Source organism: Miscanthus floridulus, chromosome 8 (genome assembly GCF_019320115.1).
Source record: "Miscanthus floridulus cultivar M001 chromosome 8, ASM1932011v1, whole genome shotgun sequence".
NCBI classification, from domain to species: domain Eukaryota; kingdom Viridiplantae; phylum Streptophyta; class Magnoliopsida; order Poales; family Poaceae; genus Miscanthus; species Miscanthus floridulus.
The window spans coordinates 22232986-22255482 of NC_089587.1; the positions used below are offsets into that span (position 1 = coordinate 22232986).

At 42.5% G+C, this 22497-nt stretch overlaps 1 protein-coding gene across 1 annotated transcript; it reads left to right on the forward strand.

The window, feature by feature from the left end:
• The first annotated feature begins 638 nt into the window (after nt 1–638).
• On the forward strand, nt 639–21351 carry LOC136475949 (methyl-CpG-binding domain-containing protein 9-like). The gene is given in 12 exon segments (XM_066473605.1): nt 639–1517; nt 10270–10355; nt 10698–10987; nt 10989–11018; nt 11346–12485; nt 12595–13263; nt 13931–14236; nt 14831–15166; nt 16328–16426; nt 16855–17259; nt 17935–19998; nt 20495–21351. Coding segments are annotated over 12 exon segments (6363 nt in total). The 5' UTR covers nt 639–822; the 3' UTR covers nt 20738–21351.
• Nucleotides 21352–22497: the final 1146 nt, after the last annotated feature.

Below are 22497 nucleotides of genomic sequence, written 5' to 3' on the forward strand. Positions count from 1 at the left end.
ATTCTCCCTAATCATTATTTATGAAGGGCTCAACAAGAAAATTACCTCACTGTGCATGTTCATGACAGAATCATAAAAACAAATATTGCCATACAAATAACTACAAATTTTTAGTTCTCCTTTGTAAGTAGTCACTTAATACCATCCTATTTTATACGAGTCACGTGACATCCAGTTAAAAATTGTCACACAAAAATAAGCAGATCTTGATTTTAAGCATTTTGTTTATACTAATAATAATGTAATTAAATTCTAGAAAAATTGGTTAATACAGCTTTCTTTCTCACAAGTTCAGTGATGGAAGGAGAATAGGAAATAATAACCCGTCCAAGGGCCTAACCATCTTTGTCTTGACATGCAACGAACCTGCACCTAGGACAAAGCCAGAAAAACAGGCGCCGCGCGGACCCGGCCCGGCCCCGGCCCTCGACCCTCGGCATGCCCCTCGCGTGCCTCTGCTCCGCGTCACCGCATCCCGTCCAGCCAAAAGAGCCGCGTGAGTCACTGACGTGCAGCCCCACACCAACCCTCCTGGCATCCGCTGCGCTCTCCCGAACACGCACAGCACCAGGCTGGCTCCTCCAGTCACGCACGCACTGTCCTTTCCCTTCCGTTTCCTCCGGGCACCTGGAGGGCGCTGCGCTCCCGTCCGAATCGCCCCCCTTCCTTAACCCCAGCGTCGCTTTGCTCGTGCAGCTCTCTCTCGCCGTTCTCGCTCCAAACCCCCCCGCTCCCCTCACGCTCCCCACCCACCTCCTCCTCTCGAGGCCATGCCGAGCGCCCTCAACCTGGCCTGAGCGCGAGCCCGATCCCCATTCCGGTATGGATCGCCCGCCGCATCTCGTCATCGACCTCAACGAGGCCCCGTCGCCGCCGCCGAGCGACACCCCGCCGGCGCAGGCCCCGTCGCCGCCGCGGCAGTTGGCTCCGCCGGTCCAAGCCCCGCTGCCGCTGCCTCCGCCACCGCCGCCGCAGCAGCTTCCTCCTCTGCTGCCGCCGCAGCTGCCCCTGGGTGCGCCCAACCAACAGGCGCGGCTCCAGCAGGAGGCGCTCGATGTGGTGCTTCGGTTCCACCGCCCCCTCGAGCTGAGGAATACTCCCTTTGGGCCCATAGGGAACGTGCCCGCCGGTTTGCTCCCTTGTCTTGGGCTGCCGCTGCTCCCTCTGCCGCCGCCGGCGCCTCACCCGGGGGAGGCGGGCTGTGGCAACCCGCTGCCCCCCTGCTCGTCCTGCGGCCTCCCGGAGATTCTGGGGGGAACCTTGGTCTGCGACGCGTGTGAAAGGGGGTTCCATCCCAGCTGCGTCCGCGTCTGGCCGCCTCTCCTCCCCCCGCCCCCGCCACCCGGCCCCCCTGGCGCGCGGCGGCCCCGCGCCGCTGCGAACGAGGACTGGATCTGCCCTGAGTGCGAGAGGCGTGGCGCTCGCTCCACCCGCTGGAAGCTGGGTGCAGTTGAGCTTGACATCAACGCTGCTCCGCCGGAGGACCCCGTCGCAGTCATCGCCAACGACATCCGCAGGCAGTTACTTGAGCTCTTTTTAATTATTACTATTATTGATTATATCGATAGTATATTATTGGCCATCGAACTCCTTATTCTTACTGGCTATGAGTCTGAGTAACCTGCTGCTTGCAAAACGCTGGCATTAAGCAATCGATGATGGTAAGAGTGATGAACAGCAGAGCAGGGGATAATGCGTTGAGCCTTGTTATTACTTATTCTGTTTGACTCTATGTTTGTTTTGGTGCTTGCTATTGTTATAGTCTTACAGAGTTACAGCTAGTTTGTTAGTCGCTGTGCTACAGTTTCGTTAACGGTATGTTGCCTTAGATTTTTTTTTTCACTGCTCTGTTCTAACTGTATTGCATTATTGTAGCATTGTATTTTCCTTCTGGCGTAGGATGTTTCTTGTATTTGTGTGTACCCTTTCTTGTATATTAGGTCCTTTGGGACCACAACACAGCGCTGCGTGATCAAACATAGACAATATAGGTTGCTTTCGTCTATGCAGCAAGGATACGGATACAACTATCAGTATTGGTCGGATATGGATACGCACCGATACGTGGATACGTTTAACTATTTTTCATATTAGTATTCTAAAAGCAGTAACACACTAGCAGGAACTTGAAATTCCCTGCATTCTTGCAATTGTGCTGTTCTGCCAAGTGCCCAGCCTACCCATCCAATTCTCGAAGTCCAAACTTCCAAAATCCAAATGAGAATATATAAAATTATAAGCGATTAGTGCAGAAGTAGGGCTTGTCAAATCAAGGGATGAGGCTTTAGGCTTGGAGGAGATGGGTAAATCACTGATCCAATTCCTTTCCCCTTTGACGAGACTAATTTGACACTGCGTTGAATCAAAGAGTCTGTAGATGATTTAACATGGGGAATGGGGTAGGAATAGGCTACAAAAGACAAGAGGAAACAGCGAAGAAATCACTGGTTCACCACTAACTCGTCATCGGTTTGCCGTCGATTTATAGCTGGCATCAAATGGGCAGCGTGCACCTTGCGGGTGGCAGGTGTCACCGCGGTTGCTGCCTGCGGTTGATCTCCTTATGGGCAGGGACGCTTGGACGGCTGGCCAGGCGAGTAGGAAGTTGGACAGGCTGGTGGCGTGCGTCGCTGCAGCTGCTCCCTGCTCGAGCATGCCACCGGCTCTAGATCTCCTCGCAGGCGGGGAGAGCGGAGGGCCAGAAGTCGGGTGGCGGTGGCGGAGGCGTGCGTGTTTGCCATTGCCTTGCTTGCTACCTGGCTCGAGGCTCGTGGTGCGCATGTAAGTCTGAGGGTTATAGTGGGCCTACTCAACTAGGCCGTATCGGCAAAACAAGTCAGTATGTCGCCACCCACGTATCCAAAATTCTGTTATTTATTTATTTTCGACGATACTCCAGGGAGACATCTCCGTGCCGTATCCCACGTGTCTCCGTATCCGATACGGGATACGGGGGTGACATGACGTATCCATGCAACAGAGGCTTTCGTTCAAAACTTATAAGTTAGGCACCACAACATGTCTTTGACATGTTATGTGAGTCCCATTGTGAGTATATGGCTTACAACTACAGCTGGAGGTCGAAGATAAAATCATTTGGAAATGGAATCAGCTTATAGAGCACAGTTTTTGGGAACGTACCGACGATACAAAACAAACTCCATTTGGAAGGCGAATGTGGAAAATAAATGCAAACTCTTCGCGTGGATCCTCATCCAGAACAAGATACGACAATAATCTTGAGCTTCGAGGCTGGCCACGTCACCATGCTTGTGCTCTATGCAATGGCCCACTGAAGACCAACCACCTATGCTTGGCCTACCCCTTTGCCCAGGCGGTCTGGAGCCTTGTTACCTCTTGGGAGCACTTTGCCACTCTTGATGTGGCACAACATGCACACTTCGACACCCCAGCAGACTAGTGAGAGCATTCCCTCCGCTCGATCCCCAAAAATCGCAAGCGAGCTTTCAATAGCCTAGCTATCTACACAACGTGGAACCTTTGGAAAGAGCGAAACCGCATGATTTTCGAGAATACTTCGACACCCTAGTCGTTGGAAGGATCAAAGAAAGCGTGGAAATCTACAAAAGAGCACACTATATGCAAAATCAATAAGGACTAAGTTTAGTTTCTTATTGTTGGGGCTCCCTCGCTGGTTTGGGCATGCTTGTGTGGCTCTCTTCCCTTGATATAAAACTCTTCTCTTAATTGATAGGCAGAGCTCTTGCCATTTGCGTTCAAAAGAGAACGCGGGGTACTCTTTACTCACCACCCTGGTTGATTCCTCTTTTGGTTGGGGCATCGCCTCAATCTCGAGGTTATATTGCCTAGTTGGACGTCATCGGTGGCTTGAGCTCTTTGTATCATTCGCCGCCTTGTGTCACCATCTTGCATCCATCGCTACCGTGCATTGGGAGCACCAGAGCACTCTCTTCAATTGTCACCACAAACAAGAACCTCCACTACAAGTTGCAAGGAGCACGATGATATCCCTTGTAGGTTTTATTGTTGGGCGTCGACTCCCAGGCTATTGCATCGTATGCACTCTGCCCCTCTTATGCTTTGGCCTTATTTCGAGACGCCATAATTGGATCCTCTTTCAACGGCGCTAATTTGTGGTGTGCATGTTTTTTTAGCTTATTATATTCCGTGTTTTCAAAATCTCACTTAAGTCTCTTGCAAGTTCCCTTGGCTCATGGTTTTAATGGAGCTATGGCTGTGCCAAACAATGAGACCTTTGCCCTAGTTGCCTACATAACCACTATTCACACTCTTATGCTCGTCGCCTCTCAATTGAAGTAAGGAATGCCTTTCTCAGTGATGAGATTCATAAGGGTCTTCATGCAACAAATGTAACCCTCCATGACTCTTTCCGTAGGCTGGTGTACTGCCTATCGAAGGATTGTCATTGTCTTCGGTGCTTCATTGGCGTTGTGTTCTCTTGTGTGATTGATCTATTGTATATGAAGGATCCTCACGATTGTCAAGTTGGTGGAAAGTTGCTCTCCGAAGAATCTAGGGTACCCTTTCTTCCGATATATGGACCACTCCTTTATTGGTCATGATTGGGTGAGCTGATTAGATATTTGTTCTCCATGTCTTGATATTGTCTCTACCTTGGAGACAACTTGGTGTTGTATTCCTCTAAACGCAAATGACTTGTTGACCCAGTTGTGGAGGTGTCTTACTATGTTTTGCCAAGGCGTCGTTGAAGCAGTTGTCGTAGCTTCTTCCTGAACTGAACCATCCTTCTTTGAAGGCTGCTATCATCGTCTACGATGACTTGAGTGCTATTTACATGTCCGCCAACCTAATCACAATCTCATCGAGATAGAACCCTATATTTAGCGCAACTAGATTTCTTTTGTTTGGCATGTCCTTATGTTGTTCCCAATTCGTCGATATCTTCTCTGGAGGACAACGATTGTCACTCGAATCCTACGTCAATCACTTTGTTGATGTTGTCGATGCGACTGCATGCCATAACAATCAATATGTAGATGTTGTCGATGCGGTTGCACGTGAGCGTTAATGTTTTCCTACACAACTAAACATGCCGCAATTTCTCGGAGATCAAGATCTATTGGTACCGTAGTATGCCTAATATATCTCTTGTGAGTGTAAAGTTATCTATGTGATTGTACCTAGCTTTACACTACACGGGAGATCAAAGAAATGCAACATTGTGTTGGCTTGACTATATGGGAGATCGAAGAAATGCAAGATCGTGTTGGCTTCACTATATGGGAGATCAAAGAAATGCAACATGTGTTGGCTTTCCGCAAACTTCAATTAGCTGTCTTTGCATCTATTGCAACCCCTATGTGATTTGCCTGTTGCAAACATCCAATTATCTATTTGTTTTAATTGTGGTGAAGCCAGCGAGCCAGTGACTAAAGCTCATTGTTTATATGTTTGAGCATAACTCATGTTCATATGTAAATCGAGGATTCTGAAGCTTTGATGTCTCTATGCGTTAGCCTTGAGATGAATCTCTCTGTTTGAACACTTGGACTACTTGTTATAGCTTGTTTTAGCCTTGCATATCAAAACTTGGAGCTCAACTTAATAATCCACCATGGTACAAGTTTGTTTGAGTCTAGCTAAGTGCCTAAGGGGGTCAAATCTCCGACCCACCTTGAAGCCGCCCATAAGACATCTTTTCTTGCCCGTAAGCCACCGCACGCTCCTTCGCCTTGTTGATTGTTGTGCTGCCTGACACGGTAGGCGGCCCTAACACATGATTGTTGTGCTGATTGGTGATCCGACAAGACAGTGGCCTCTTGTGGACAGTGGATCAAGGAGGCAGAGCTCGCCCCTTGTGGGTGGACTTTGGCAAGATACAAATTGTGCGACTCCTCTTGCACGCCTCCTCTTCCTATTAACCTCCATGGTCAATAGTGGTCAATAGGGATGCAAGTGGGCTTGCCTCATTGAGAGATCTAACATTGATGAATTGGCAGCAATCCACCTTTAAGGGCATAAATGTTAATTAATGACCTACTTAAAAAAACTCGACCACAGGGGGGAACACCCCTAGACATTGCAATAAGAAGTTGTAGTAGAATTCAAATGCGGACCGGCAAAGGGAGACCCCAAACACACTGCTCTAACCAGTACAACTCGAGAGAAGCTGGTACGACCTACCTCTCTCTCACGAGTAGAAAAGAGTTTTAATCCGTGCCGTGTGTTGTAGACAAATCCACATTTTCATGGTGTGACACAAAACAAATTGACGAGTGTGGTGTGTTGTATACCAAACCACACTTTTGAGAGTTCTAGCTACAAAATTCTCTATTTAGTCTACGACTATTGGGTATTGCTAACAATATGGCATATGCAGCTAAGAACACCTTGTTGCCTTCCTCTGTTGTATCCTTAGAAAAAATATTTCTAGTTTGTTCCATTGAATCCATTAAGTCGTCTTTGCCATCATAGTTTGGATATTCGAGCTTATCATAGTAATTAACGATGTCAACTTCTATAACAACTCAATTAGGGATGGGTGAGGTCGTAAATGTGTCATATCGAGCCTTAGCTAATGCGGCCCAAAGTTGAGAAGCCCCTTTGCAATTGCCGCAAAGTGGTAGTTATTGTGCCAAAGTAAGCTTGTAGCAAGATACGTTGTGGTGTATTGCAATCAAAGGCTAGGATTATGACCTATGCTATGGAGATCATTGTGAGCACATTTGATGATACTGACAATGATCTTTGTGATGAAAGTAGGTCGCCCCATTTTGGTCAAGGGACCATCAATCTTTCTCCTAAGTCTCCATGCATCAAACAAGCCTAATGAATCTCAAGATAGCTATTTGTTCCTTTTGGACTTAAGCTAAGCTTTTTGTAGAACAATCATGGCCTTTTTGCCATTATTCTCCAGTTCTACACTAGAGCCAATGACCACACTAGAGGCCATGTGGTTCACCGGCACTCTAGTGTGACCAAGCAGTAAAGGACCATGTAGACATTTGAAACACCCAGTACGGAAACTAATTAGGAAACTGGTTGTGCTTGAGTCTTTCTTCTGATTGAGTCTCCCATGTTACTTTATGACATCGAACCTTTTTTCCCCAAGGTTGCTCTATAATTATTGTTTGTAGACATTGGAAACATTAATCTATTTGTAAGATAAATCCTTTGGAGTTGTCATGGTCTGAAGCCATGCAAGGTCCACAAGGCAACAATACTAGAGCCCCTTCAGCCGTTAAGTTCCTTTCCATTCAGGGGCGGATCTAACACCGGGTCAGCCGGGGCTCGAGCCCCCCCTACTGCCGCTGGAAGTATAGAGCCCCTCCTAAGCCCCCTACAGGTTTGTAATAATCATATAATCTTAGGGGGAGCTAAATGTAGAAAATGAGGTGGATGGATCTGATACTGTTACCTTTCTGGTCATAGTTCCACTTCCATCCTCTATTTGCTCCCATATTAGTTAACAAGGGCAATTATGTCTCCTGCAAAGGAACTTAGATGCCTAGTTGCCTACTTTCCATTTCATGATTTTTACTAAAAAAATAGTGTCACTTGAATAATATACATCTGAGTAGTTTATGGATTTGATTCATATAGTATATTGTGACATTATTTATCATTTTACAATACACCAGTGTGGTACACTTGATCATTTTCATTTTACAATACACCAGAATGGTACACCCGATTACTGGAATGACCCAGTGCTGAATGTTCTGTTCTAAGCAAAACACAATAAGCCATGGGAGTGGAACTAACAAGTACGCACAAACACTTACTGTTATAGCTGAATCAAAATCAAGTGGGTAGTCGCTCAAAATAAGCTACAAACACTTACTGTTTACAGTTCCGGTATTTTTAAACTGTGCCAGTTAGGTTGTACAGAAAACTGTTATTTTCTTGATTGTCTATTTCTGTAAACAGACTTGGGGCTCTTGGTGGGTTTCAACTCTAGCCTACCCCAACTTGCTTGGGACTGAGAGGCTATGTTGTTGTTGTTGTCTATTTCCGTAAACACAAATGTATCTTGAAATTTTTAAACCTATTCATGCCTGATTTTTGCTGTTCTGCATTCTGGTTTTGGAAGGTCCCAAGCCTTGCAGTTATTTCCATTCTCATGGTATTTGCATGAGTTAGAATTTGGTGGGATCAAGTACCTCCTATGTGCTTACCCATGGACGGGCCGGCATGCCACTTAATTTAGGCCACACAGATAGGTCCCACATTTCACTTTTTCTAATATGCATGTTGCTGAGTGATGGATCCTTCTGCCTATTCCGTTTCTATTTTAATTTTATCAACATCAAAGGATACCATCCATTATTGTGGTGATTGAATCATATTCACATGTTAGAACGATGGCATGCTCATGTACTGTTATCACTCAGTGGTTCTAAGATAGCAATATTGTTTTTCCTTGTTTCAATATCAACATTAGTGCTGTTAGCCCTTAGACATGTGCTTTTGATGTAAAATTCCTGATCAAATTGTTACATCTCATTTGGGTCCTTAGGGAAACACAGCTCAGTTCTGTTGCACAGAAAGAACTTTAATAAGGTGTCATTGTGACATGATTGTTCAACCAGGTGTTCTAACATCAAAATTGTTGTAAAGGTGTCCATACACCGAATTTGGTCAATCAGGTCCTTATATTTATTTCTTGTACACAACCAGGCCTCATCAGATTAAAAAAAAAAAAACTTGACCAGGCGGAGATTTCCCCACTGATTTTGTTCTAAAGAAGTTTGTGCCAGCCTTCGAACCTGGGCTGGTGATGGGGGTTTCATCGACCCCCAGACTTCAATGGTCTAACCATTGTAACTCTGGAGATTTGGTGGGCCTCATCAGATATACTTGCTTGAATTGGTGACGTGGAATTTGCCAATAAAATATTATTTAATTAAGGCGTTTTCTCTCGCTTTATATTGAGCTTGTAGACTGAGTCTATACACCGGCTTTCCCCTCTATATATACCCTATGCCCTCTCTCCTTGATAGAAAGAAAACCTAAGAATTACACAGAACCCCTAACTATTCTGCCCTCTCCTCCCCTGCTCCTAATCAGCGCCGCAATCCTGCTTCGGTCAACAAGGAAGTTGTAGATCTGCAAATCGGTTCAACTTGAGGTATAGATCTAAGCATAATTTTGTTTTCTAATCAGATCTGGGGTGTGAGCATAGTCACCAGAAACGGGATCGATCTGTGTTCGTCGTCCTAGGAATATCGCCCCCATTCTGGGAACGCAGGAACAATCTCGTCCCTGCCTTCACAAGTAGGGCACTGCGTTTCTTGATCCCAGTTACTCAGCCCCATCGACCCGGGGACACTGTGATTATGGGCGAGGGTGGGGAACAAGGGGGCTGTAGTTTGCGATGCGCATTTTAGGGTTAAAACTAAATTCAGAGTATCTGTGTGAGGTGTTTAAACTTGCATCATATCACCGGTATTACAGCATTACTAAGATTGTCAACTTGAGAGAGCTTTCCGTGGATCTGATCCATGTAAAAAGTTCAATTAGTTGCCTTATCTGCTTGTTTTAGTGGGTAAATCTTGCCAACAGTGGGGGTTCTGTAATGGGATGAGTCAGATTTTGCAAGTGTAAAGTGGGGGATTTAGCGTTTCCAGAAGACAACCTATTTATAGTGGCCTATCTGCAAATCCAACACCAATCCCCCACAGTTAGTGATGATTTGCAGCCTAGTGGCGACGACAACCATATCAGCATCACTGTTAGTTGCTAACTTAAAGGCTTGGTTGACGGTTGACACAAATAACTTGGTACTGGAATGTAATGGATAGTTTATTCAAGTTCAGAGACACGACCTTTGTTTTCCTAATATTTAACTATAGTGCACATCTTGTCCCTATTTTTTTATTGTTCAAGTGTCTAGACAGAAAAATTTAAACAAATTAATGTCCAGAATTGGAAGTCCTGCATTTACTACAGTAGCTTTTATTATCATCATTATTATTATGGAGCACTCCTTGTCATTGCCATGCTAGCTGTTTTTTCTTGTCAGTCTGGTTTGTTCTATGATCATCATTTACTTGAAACATCCATTCAAAGAAGGCACTTTTGATTTCCTGATATTCCATTTGCTATCTTTGGATGTAACTTGTTTAAACTTTAGGTCCTCTTTCTTACCAAACTAGCAATTATGTTCTACAAGCTGGAATGTCTTTGGTTACTCTGACAGTAACAATGCTCGTGAACTCGGTAGAAGCTTTCTGCTAAGTTCTAGCCTAATCATACAGACACTATTATCATAAGGTGGTTAATATGTTCTTGTGACTTCCGCAGGCAAAATATCTCCGATGGACCTCAGTTGACAGTTGCCAACTTGCCACATTTTGAGGGGGTTCACTTGCAGAATACTACTCTTTATGGTAAGTATAACAGATCAATCATTTACTTTTATTTAATGCAAGTGAGATTTGTTGTTTGTTAGCTTTTTAGACAGCTATATCTATCTCTGTTTATTAAAGAGGCTTTTAGACAGGGATTTGTAGTGATAACTCTCAAGCTTAAATCCTTTCAGTGAGTATGTTCAGTGCCTAGCCATTGTGTGCCCACTTCTGTATGGTTTCTGGCTTCCAAAAACATTTGGCGTCTTACTAACTTTTTAAGTGAACTGCATGGTGTTCAGTTGCATATATTATAAACATATGGTTTCAAGTGTGAATATTGGTGCAACTTGTACTAATTAGTACACATTGTTGTTGTTGTAGATGGAATGCAGTTTATGCCAGCATTTGATCTTGCCCAGTGTCTTGGCATGAGACAAAATTTTACTTCCATGGACCGAGATTTAAATGCTGATGGAAACGTATCGCAAAGGTCAGTTAATTTACGCCGAAGAAGAGATCTTCCACAAACATCAACATTACCCAAGGTTGCTGAGAACCATGAGTTAGGAAGTGCTGGCATTTCTATGGATCCATCATTTTTTAACAACGCAATCGAACAGAGTCCTAGTGAAAACAGAAGTTCCTTAAAGCCTCCAAAATTTCTTATGGAGTAACAGTAATCATCAGCCACATCATCATACAGTGAGTATCTTGCTTTGTCCATTTCAGATTCTGCTTCACCATTCAATGCACATTTTATATGTCACTGTTATTTGCAGTGTTTTAAAGGCATCGCCTAGGCGACGCCTAGGCGTCCAGGCATACCCAGCTTGCCTTGGGAAACAGTGGCGCCTTGTCGCCTAGGCGCCGCCTAGGCGTCCAGGCGTACCAAGCACTCGCCTGGACGCCTAGCCGCCTTTAAAACATGGGTTATTTGACAGTACAAATTTTTTTTGAGTCCCAGAGTTAAAGTGTATTTTCTTTTGATACTGATTTGAACTACATGCATTTGTTGTGGTGAAACTCTAGGTTGCCCTACCTGTTCAATGTAGTGATTTTTTCATTACCAGCTTGGGAGAAATTGATAATCGGACAAGTTACCATAATTCCTACCAGATATGGCCGGTTGGGTTTACATCTTACTGGCATGATAGAGTTACTGGTTCACTGTTTGAGTGTGAAGTGATTGATGGAGGAAATTTTGGACCTTTGTTTAAGATGAGAAGGTTACCATGTTCAGCATTCCAACTTCCGGATGCATCAACCACAGTGTGCCCAAATGTTGTTAGAAAGGCTGATACAATAGAAACAAGGGAAGGTAGTGGTTCGATTGAAGATACTACTAATGATGCTGATGATAATATTTCTATGCTCTTATCAGATTTCTCTGAGACGAATCAAGATTTCTTATCATGTCTCGGTAATGATATGGAGGGTAAAGAGAGTTTAGGGTGCACTAATGTACAAACTTCGAATATGACAGTGCCAGCTGTACTGTCAGATCCTGGGTCTTTCAGTTGGGCACCGACTATTGAAGCAAATATGTATGACAAAATTGGTGACTTCAGTTATGAAGGAACATCACCTTCCTCAGTCTGGAGGATGGTTTGTTGTGCTATGATGGAAGCTTGTGAAAAAATGTACAAGGAGCATGGCCATTTGGTATTATTCTGCACTCACAGTAGTGAAAAATCTTCATTTGACTATGAAAGTGGACGTCAGCGCACTGATAGTCCTTTCGATCTATTGGCTAAGTTTTGCTCATCAAATGGACCTAAGGTACCACGGTTTATAGAAAAGGAGAATGATGTGGAATCAACTTGTGCATTACTTAAAGAATGGTTGTATCCGGACAGAATCGGGTTTGATATGGAATTTGTTCAAGAATTTGTGGAATCTCTTCCTAAATCCAGGGCTTGTCCAAACTATCAGTTCTTGTGTAACAGGACTGGAATTAACTCTTCGCTGACGATTGCATGTGGCACACTGATAGCTGTTAATAAAAATAGTCCGTTGCATGGGGATGTCATGTCATACGGTAGACATGGATCTGTAGTGAGTGGGCCACAGGATCATGCTCAGCCTAGCTCTTTTAGCATCCGTGAGCTTCCTCCGGGAAATCCTATTAGCCGCAAGCTTCCACCAGAATTGGCAGGGGATGTTTTCCAGGTAGTTTTGGTTCCTGTTTCTTTCACTTGTTCCACTGTTTAAGGAAACACCTTTTTATTTGTTGTTTTCTTGGTTCTAATTCTTACAACTGGGTTGTCTGCGCTTGTAGATATTCGAGTTTCTTGGACGATTTGCTGAAATCATCGGCCTGAAAGAACTTCCTTCAATTGAGCAAGTAGAAGATGAACTCATTGACCCATGGCCGATTCACGTGAATCAAAATGACAACCAAAACTACAGAGATGACACTCCACCAATGAATTCACCTGCTAATGTCTCTACATCGTATTCGAATGGTGAATCAGGTATAACTATTGAAGAAATGGTATCTGTGTCTATTCCAGTTGAAACTTCTTCATCACGAGAAGCTGCTCAAAATAAGTTGGCTGCCCAGACACTTGGGAGATGTAGTGGTTTAGTGCTGCCTGAGATCCACCTTGCACTCTTGAAGATTCTTTTCACCGAACTTGTATCTAGAGTTGCAATTTTTGTGGATCCAAAAATTGATTTAAAGGAATCCAAATCCAGACGAGGAAGAAAAAGGGACACTGATACTCTGACAAGAGAGTTAAAGATTGATATGCTGACTGCTAACAACTTGACTTGGCCAGAGTTGGCTAGAAGATATATTTTAGCTGTTTCTTCCATGAGTGGCTGCATGGATTTATCTGATATTTCTAGTCGAGAAGGAGTGAAATTGTTCCGCTGCCTACAAGGTGATGGTGGTATCCTGTGTGGAGCTCTACCTGGGGTTGTTGGCATGGAGAAGGATGCATCGGTGAGGAGTTTTCTTCTTGTTAGCTTTATTTGCACTTCTGATTTATTTAGATATGTAATTTGTCCAATTTGTCCTGTCTCTGTCTTCAAATTTAGACAGTTTCAGTGAGTGTAGTTTTCATGCTTTGGTCATCTTTTCATCCATTTATGTTGAACTTCTTTGTTCTATGTATCAACTTCTATAATCAATACTTCAGCAGGGTGGCTGAATTCTATTGTATATGTAATATGTCATAGATTACGCAATCTGACACGTGGGAATAGTGAGCCTTCGTAGAGGGAAATAAGTATTAAAGAAAAGCTAATTTAATCTTTCTAGCCATGCCAGCATCATCTGTAACTATTTATTTTCCGAATTATACTAGCGTATTGTTCATTACATGTGTTTTTCATTATTTGTTCTATACTGCTGCTGGGGAAGATTTCGCTGGAAAAGAAGCTAGTTCTTGTCCAGCTATGTCATATATTTTTATTTTTGATATCATATATCGTAGTGGGTGCTGTGTTGCTTTGTGCTATGGTATCTATCACTCTTTGTTTATAATCCATCTCCCACAATTATGCATAGAAAAAAAATACTATGATTATCTACTTAGGAGGTAATTGTAAAATTTCTAGTTTGACAGCTATATGTGCATATCATTAGCAATAATCTTCTTGTATTTCAGCTGCTTGCAGAGGCTGAAACTTTGATATGCAATTCTTCAGCAAATGAAGGGAATAAGGTCTTTATGATGGATTACCAGGATTCTGATATTGTAGATTCTCCAGAGGAGCCTGCTAGTGACACTACATTACCAGATTGGGTGAAATCACTGGAGGCTGTGAGAAAATTGCCAACTAATGTGGGAACAAGAATAAGAAAGTGCGTTTATGAAGCTTTGGACAGAAAACCTCCAGAATGGGCAAGGAAAATTTTGGAGCATTCAATCAGTAAAGAGGTCTACAAGGGTAATGCATCTGGACCAACCAAGGTTTGTAAAGTTCCTGCTGCTACTAAGTGAGAAGAAAATTTCTTTCGTGTACTTCCTTACATTCTGCATGTGTTTACTCAAAGTAGTGAACCTTACTACATGTTTGTTCTTTTTAGTATGTCATTATATGCTATGAACTATTGGTACATCAAAGAGGTTGGTCACGTTGGCTTCAGATAGCCCTAGATATTATTTGTTTCTTAAGTGGAATATTGAGCAACCAATTTTGTTGGAATTTTATCTGGTTAGCTGGCCAAGGTTTACTACCTTGTAGAGACGCCTGTTCCCACTCAGGTGCTCTTCTAACATGCTTTTGCTTCTGTAGCTTATCTGATTAGGAAATTTGTTGTAGAAATTTAATCTGAACTTACTGCCGTCAGCACATTCTGATGAAATGTGACATATAGTTGCAAGAAGAGGAATGGCACCAGGTTGGAAGGCCATTATACACGCATTCAAACTAAGCTAAAAACAATACATTAGATTTGTCACAAAAGTTACTGAGAGGGAGGGACAAGAAATGAACTCAGCTTTGGGAAAATTATGACTACGAGATTATTGGAAAATGTACTAAAAGGCATGTTTATTTTTCAGAAAGCTGTCTTATCCGTCTTGACAGAGGCCTGTCGTACAAAAGTGCCCCAGAATACAGAAAAACCAAGAAAGGAAAGAAATATTATCTCCATCTCAGAGGCTATCTTGAAAAGGTGCCGTATTGCCCTGCGGCGTGCTATTTCCTCTGATGAATCAAAGCAGTTTGCTAATTTGCTTGGAACAACACTAACAAATTCCAATGAGAATGAGGATGAGGGCATCCTTGGATTTCCTGGTATGGTATCTCGCCCTTTGGACTTCCGCACAATTGATATAAGGTTGGCTAAGGGAGCTTATCGCGGATCTTGGGAGGCTTTTCTTGATGATGTACAAGAAGTATGTTTTCTTTGACACCTTGTTCTGTATTATTCAGTGTTGATGCATGCTATATTTTTCTTGTAATGTGCCTTTTAGGAATCTCCTTGCACTTTTATGATAGCTTGAAATGATGTGTTATTTGGTACTGTCCTCTTCTGCCATTTTCCATGAAAAATAGATAGTTGTGTTACAGTACCACTTCCACTTGTAACCTTTTGACTAACAGTTTCTTTGATTTAGGTATTTTATCATTAATTTCATGACAGTTTACTGCTATTGCAGTATGCCTTTCTGGTCTTTAATAGGGGTCTAGAGCCTGGTTTTCATAGCCAAAAATTAGTCATTATCCCTGCTTGAGCCCATGGACTGCCGCATGTATTATGACTTAATTGTGAAAGAACCCTAGTGTTGTGTTAAGTTTAATTCAGTTATGATCGCAATTTACTTATCAATCTTGCTATTTATTTCAGTAATGCAGTGATACCGATATCCATGCGCCACTTTTATTTATTTGTATTGAAATGTGATGGCTTATTGTTCACACATCTTATGATCCATTCTTTCCTCTTTTTTGAGAAAAATCTTTTAAACTATTATTATGTTAACTCATGAAGAGAGATTAATTTTTTGTTCTTTATAAGAATAGGAATAGCCCATATCTTCATGACACATGACTCCCTTTTTCTCTCACACATCATTAGTTCTGTAGACTGAGCTTTACTATGCAGTATATGCTGATGAGGTTGTCTAAGGTGGAGCCAAACTATCCAGCAAAGAAGCTGAGTCTAGAATAATGTATTTAGTTTAGTCTTGAAACTCTATTATTCTAATTCATGTGTTCAAAATATGAGCTCAGTTCAAGATATGCAACCAAAGAGATATTGTATTTTTTGGAGCGCCTTTGCTTATATCTGTGTCTAACTGAGCAGTGGAAAAAATTGTTAAATATTTTTATTTATGTGGTATTTTAAAGAGCTGAGCAATAATTTGGTCAGTTCAGATTTTGGTATTCCCCTCGCTGAGAAGCCCCTCCCTAAAGGATTTGGTATTCCCCTCGCTCAAGCTTTAGGCTCAAGGGGATGTCTTCTCCCCCGCCCCCCCCGCCCGCCCCCCTACTTCAACTCTGCAAGAAATTTCATGGTCAAGTTCAGATTATGGTGCCTTTGTGTTTACCTGCAGGTAATCCGTAATCTGCAAACTGCATTTGCTGATCGACCTGAAGTGGTAGTCATGGTTGCTGCACTGTCTGAGAGTTTTGAGTCATTGTATAAGGCAGAGGTTTGTTATTCCTATCTGTCCCTGTACGATCTTGCCTTTTATGTTCAGGGATGTGTGATTTTAGCTTACTATATTCATAAGAACCTTCCATTATGGTATTGTTGATGTGTCTTAAAGCTTGGTTTTCCAATAACTACTAGTTCGTCTCTCTTAGTTCTCTGAAGTGATTGCAAATTGTTAACAAACTCCAGAGAGTTCCTTTTGTTCTAGAAAATTCTATTTTAGCACTCGCACTTGTAAATAGACTAGAGAGATTACACTAATGCCCTTTGACTATTATACCTTAACAAATCTATGATTCCCAGTGGTAATGTTTAGATACCAGCTTTATACATTGGCCTTACTGTGAAAATTTCTGTTTATTAAGTAGTATGATCATGATTTTTTTTACTGAACGTTCCTCTACATCGTTTACTTGGTTGGTGCAGGTACAAGACCTTGTTGAGAAATTTGATAAATATCTAAGCAATGAAAATGGTAACTCAGAAATCCACCAGGAGCTACAAGATGCTCTCACAGCAGCAAACAATAAGTTACCCAAAGCACCATGGGAGGATGGTGTCTGCAAAGTCTGTGGAATCGATCGAGATGACGAGAGCGTCCTTCTATGTGATACTTGTGACTCTGAATACCACACTTATTGCCTGAACCCGCCACTGGCACGCATACCGCTTGGAAACTGGTATTGCCCGTCATGTACTTTCCAAACTCATGTTTCAGGGCAAGAACAAAAGAAGTGCCTTGGGGAGGAAGCTCATGTTTTTATTGAGAAACTCAACAAGTTAGCTGTTGCGATGGATGAGAAAGAGTACTGGGAGCTTAGCGTAGCTGAGGTCTGTCTCATCTCTTTATCTTTGAATTGAAGTGAAGTTATCGGCTCGTCACTCTTTGAATGCTTTTTATGTATTTTGTCTATCGTTTACTTAAAAGCTTTAGTGTTCCTTCATCCTAGATAAAGGAAGTGGGTGAACACGCAAATATATCCTCTTAAAGTTATTTTAAGTGCTTAAGATTTTGCATTTGTGAGATCATATGGGCACTCAAGCTTCAGGGCTTAAACTTATCAGAACTCATCCTCTAGCAGAACACTTTTTTTTTTCTTTTGTTGATATCTTCCAAGTCTTTTTCCCCAATCAATAATTAGGGATGCTTTCATCAGTTCATGGATGTGCTCCGCACTATATTTTTACTGTACTATTAAGACCCACTCTTTTTTATACAGCGCACTTTGACTGGTCACATAGATTTAGGAAATCACAGTTATGGAAGATGTTAGTTTGTGTTGTCAGCATGTTTAAATTCTTAGGAAAGAATCTAATAAGGACCGTATAGAGGAAAAAGCCATAAACGTAATCTACATGCAAGCTTTGTAATCTGCAACAAGATTACAAAACAAATAGGCCTTTGATCAGCGGGGGTTGTATTACCATGAACGCTATTTGTCATCCTATTTTCTATAGCAGATAAGTGACAACCTTCTGATATGTTATTTTGATCTTCAATTGCAGAGAATATATTTGCTGAAATTTCTATGTGACGAATTGCACAACACAGCTCTCATCAGGGAACATCTAGATCAGTGTTCAGACAAGTCAAATGATCTCCAGCAGAAATTACGTCATCTGAATTATGAACTGAAAGAGTTGAAGTATCGGGTAGAAATAAAAACTCAATATGCTGCACAAAGTAGATTGATGAAAAATGACCAAATAGGCAATAGTTCAGGACTTGTGGAGAATCAGCAGCGTGCTATGCCCACAGCATCAGAGCATCTTGAAGAGGCTGAACAGGTTAATGTTGGAGTTAACCTCAGCAACCCTGCTGAAGGGGTTCCTGCTGGGCTATTGAATGTGGGTAAACCTTGCAGTACTGACAATGGCATATCCAGCACATCTGTTACTGAAGGAAGTAAATCTTTGGGACTTTCAAAACAACCATCAGAGATAGTTACTGACCGGACCGATCGGGACTCTATTGGTGAAGGATCCAAAAGTTGTGAGAAATCATTAGGTGGCAAAAGTGGTACTTGTGATAACTTGAATGTGGGAGAGACTCATTCTGCTACAGTTATCAATGCAGCAATTGGAGATTTGCCTGATGAAAATGCTAGGGCATCGTCCCAAGACAATATTGAAACATCGACATCTAAATCGGTTGACCATGATGCTGATAACAACGAATCAAATAATTTATCGGAGAGGATTTCACAGTTGCAGGATTCAATTAGCACAGTAGAATCACAGCTGAGTATGGCATTCTTGAGAAGAGAGTGCCTGGGTAGGGATTCTGTTGGTCGATTGTACTGGGTTACAGGAAGACCTAGTAAGTGTCCTCGTCTTGTTGCAGATGGAAGCATGCTGATACCCAAAGACAGAGACATTAGCATGGTTACAAGCCATTCTCAGTCAACATTTGATAGAGGTTGGAATTCGGCATCGCTTGTTATGTATGAATCTGATGAAGAAATCAAGTGTCTTGTTGACTGGCTAAGAGATATTGATCCAAGGGAGAAGGACCTGAAAGACTCTATCTTGCACTGGCAAAAGTCTCTTTATCACCAGGCTAGTTTTCCCATCACTGATCCTCCAGTGTCCAAGTCTTCAAAGAGTGAACCACCTATGGAACTTCCAAACACCAAGGCTTTTATAGTTTTGGAGCAGAAGTATGGTCTGCAATTGGATCAGGACACTAGTGAGCTATCCAAAAAGAGAGGAAGGAAGTCAAAGTCGGGTTCTGAAGAAAGAGTATATCACTGTGACTGTTTAGAGCCTCTATGGCCTTCTCGACACCATTGCTTAAATTGTCATGAAACTTATCTCACATTGATGGAATATGAAGGGCATAATGGTGGAAAATGCAACAGCAGGAACGACTGTCCTAGTGAAAGTAAAGAAAATGATGAGCCAAAACTGAAGGGTACCAAGACTGATATAAAGAAAAAAGATCCTGTAGATCATAATTGTTCCATCAAACCATCTAACAGTGGAAAATTGGAGTCATGCCCTTATGACTTTGAAGAAATTTGTAGAAAATTTATCACAAATGATTCAAACAAGGAGACGGTGAAGGAGATTGGGCTACTTGGATCAAATGGAATCCCATCTTTTGTGCCTTCACCTGCATATTTCCTTGACCCGCCAGCTCTGCTAAATGAAAATAAAAGAAATGACGATAAACCAAATGATTGGACTTCCTCATTGGAGGAATGCCAAGCTATGTCTGCCAAAATGTCTGGGCAAGAGGGATCCCAAGTTGGTCAAGATTTTTCTGGCAATGCAGGTGATGGGCAGATGCCAAAATCTAAGAAGCCTGTTAGGGATAGTACTTCAGCCAAGGAAGCACCTTCAACAGACAAACCAACAAGATTGCTAACTGTTAATGGGGGCTTGGTTCCAGAGTCATCACTGATGCCTGTGATAGGCAGGAATTTTCATATCCTGAAGCAGCTAAAGATAAACTTGCTTGATGTAGAAGCAGCTTTGCCTGAGGAAGCATTCAGAGCCTCCAAGTCTCAGCAAATAAGAAGGCGTTCATGGCGTGCTTTTGTGAAGGATGCAGAATTAATATCATATGTACGTCACCCTATTTGTGTATTTCCAATTTACTGAATTTTTTTTAGAATAGTAATATTTGCATTTTCAGTGAGTTTCCAGGCACCAGTTTTAGTTCCTAACAAATCTCATTACTTTCCTAAGCAGATAATCTCCTACATTTTTTTTTCTTATTCCTAATTTATGACTTATTGCTCCTAATCTAAACTCCCATGCTACCTTGCATTTGAAATTTTGGATTTTACGTTAGCTGCCCTCTATGTTTGACTTAAAATGACTAGTGCATGATCTGTAGTCTCCAAACTGAGAAATAAGGCCGATAACGAATCCTAGAATTTAGGATGTAATTAGCAAATTGGCAGTGTGACAGATCCAAGTGGTAGTGGGACCTAATCTGTAATCCTGTCTGTTCCTTCTAACTCAAGTCTGGGAAATTGCAGTTTTAGTTATGCTAGAAGCCTAGAGATAATTGTAGTATGATTCAGTTACTGATTAATCATGTCTGTGCCTCTTTTAGGTGGTATTGGCAATCGACTTCTTGCAGAGCATGATAAAAGCTGAATTCCTGAAGAAAGATTGGTGGTACTGGTCCTCCTTCACTGCAGCTATCAAGACAACAACCGTATCATCGCTTGCGCTCAGGATCTACACCCTTGACGACTGCATCATGTACACAAAGGATCCTGCTCCAAACCCCGAGCCAGCTGACAATGCGAGGTCTGGAAACAAGGGGAAGAGGAAGAAAGACGCGGATTCATGAGCATCGTAATGACAGTGCTCCTGGCTATCTCTATAGATTCTATCTACATTTAGAAGCTTCTCAGTTCTCCGGCAGCATAACAACGCGGTCAGGTAGATTGGAGATGTAGATGATAGTGATACAGGTCACAACCTATGTGTGGCCTCTTACAGTAGATTCCGGTGTCCCAGCAAGGGTGCAGCCATGTTTTACCCGTTTCAGTCTTGTCCTACTTACCGGCCTACCATTGCGCGACTTCTGTTGTTGCTAAGGCTTAATCTCTGTAAATTCTGTTCGAGGGATGGCACCGGCAAGTGCTGGTGTTTAAACTGTTGCCTGATGGGTTGGTTTGTTCTAGGGGATTAGATGAGGTATGCTAGGTCGGTAGGATTTACCCCATTTCTACCCTGCTTCATTTTATTTTAGTGGCGGCAGTGGGTAGTCGTAGTTCATGTTTTTTTTTGTGCTGGGCATTGTTTGTGGATGTCCCCTGCAGCATCTGACTGCGTTAGGGAATTGATACATGACGAGTGTAATATTTTTTTTTGACATAAAGTTGTAACTAAACCGAAACTAATAATGATGAATGAAAATGAATCCCTATTCCTTTCCCCGTTTCTTCGTGTCGTAAGAGTTTGTTGGTCGTATCTGCCATTCAACTTGGATGGGCAGAAAGGTTGGGTTGAACAGCCTCCCCATCTCCGCTAGGTCACTCGCTGCCATGTTTGTTGGTTTTGATCTGGGAACTGGGAGAAGATCAACAGAGTGAGGAAGATAGGTAGGGGAATGCTTTGTGTACATCTTGAGCATAATATATTTGTGTAAAGCCATTCGATGCATTGATTTTGAGTCATTTGATCGTGAATTAATACATAACTGTACAAGAACAATAACTTGTATAGCTGTGTCTCTGTATATGTTCGGGGCTGTGATAACATGCTGGGAAGGGTGGGTGACGCCTGCGAACTAATTTGACTGAATGTTTGCAGATTAGAGTGCTCGCAACAGGCCCAGCATACGCTTGATTACTTAATGAGCTGATTACATTATCGGTGTAGATCAGAAGCGTTACATCTACGTACCTCTGTTGTAGGATAGACAGTGAGAGTTACAGAAGTCTGGCTATCATTTTGTACCACGCGTACGTAACAAAAATTGTCCCCGGCGGCATCAACGAGCGGCACATTCACTAACTATCGGCTCAGAACCGTAGTCGTTTCACCGGACCTCGAAACTCTGCTTGTCCAGGAGGACCTTCCATCGGAAACGACGGAGCAGGTGACGGTCAGGGCTGTTCGAGGCATTCTGGTCTGGGGCGAGTACGACGGCGAGACCGCCTCTTGCCAAGAGATGTGGTCTTTCTTTCTTTGATTATTTCTGTACAAAGCCCCTAGTGTACAAGTACAAGAGAGGAAAACGACAACTTCCATCGCATGCGCAGGCAAGGTGGGACGGTTTTTTGTGCATGGGAACTCTTTTATCCTTTGAACTACCTGAATGTAGGAAAAATTCATGTTTGCGATATTTTTCTTTTGAAAATAAACGATTCCGGACAATTATAAAAGTTGATTTATTCTGTGACTGAGGGATGAAAACAGCTACTGATTAAGCATGACAATTGGGAAATGGAGCATAAAGAAACGTACAGACCAAAGGCCCCGTTGTACATATATGTGTCACTACACATGTATAATGTCCACTGAATCTCAATTATTAGCACATCAGAAAAGCTCTCGAGTCCCGACACACATTCGGGAAATAGAACACAACACACCATACAA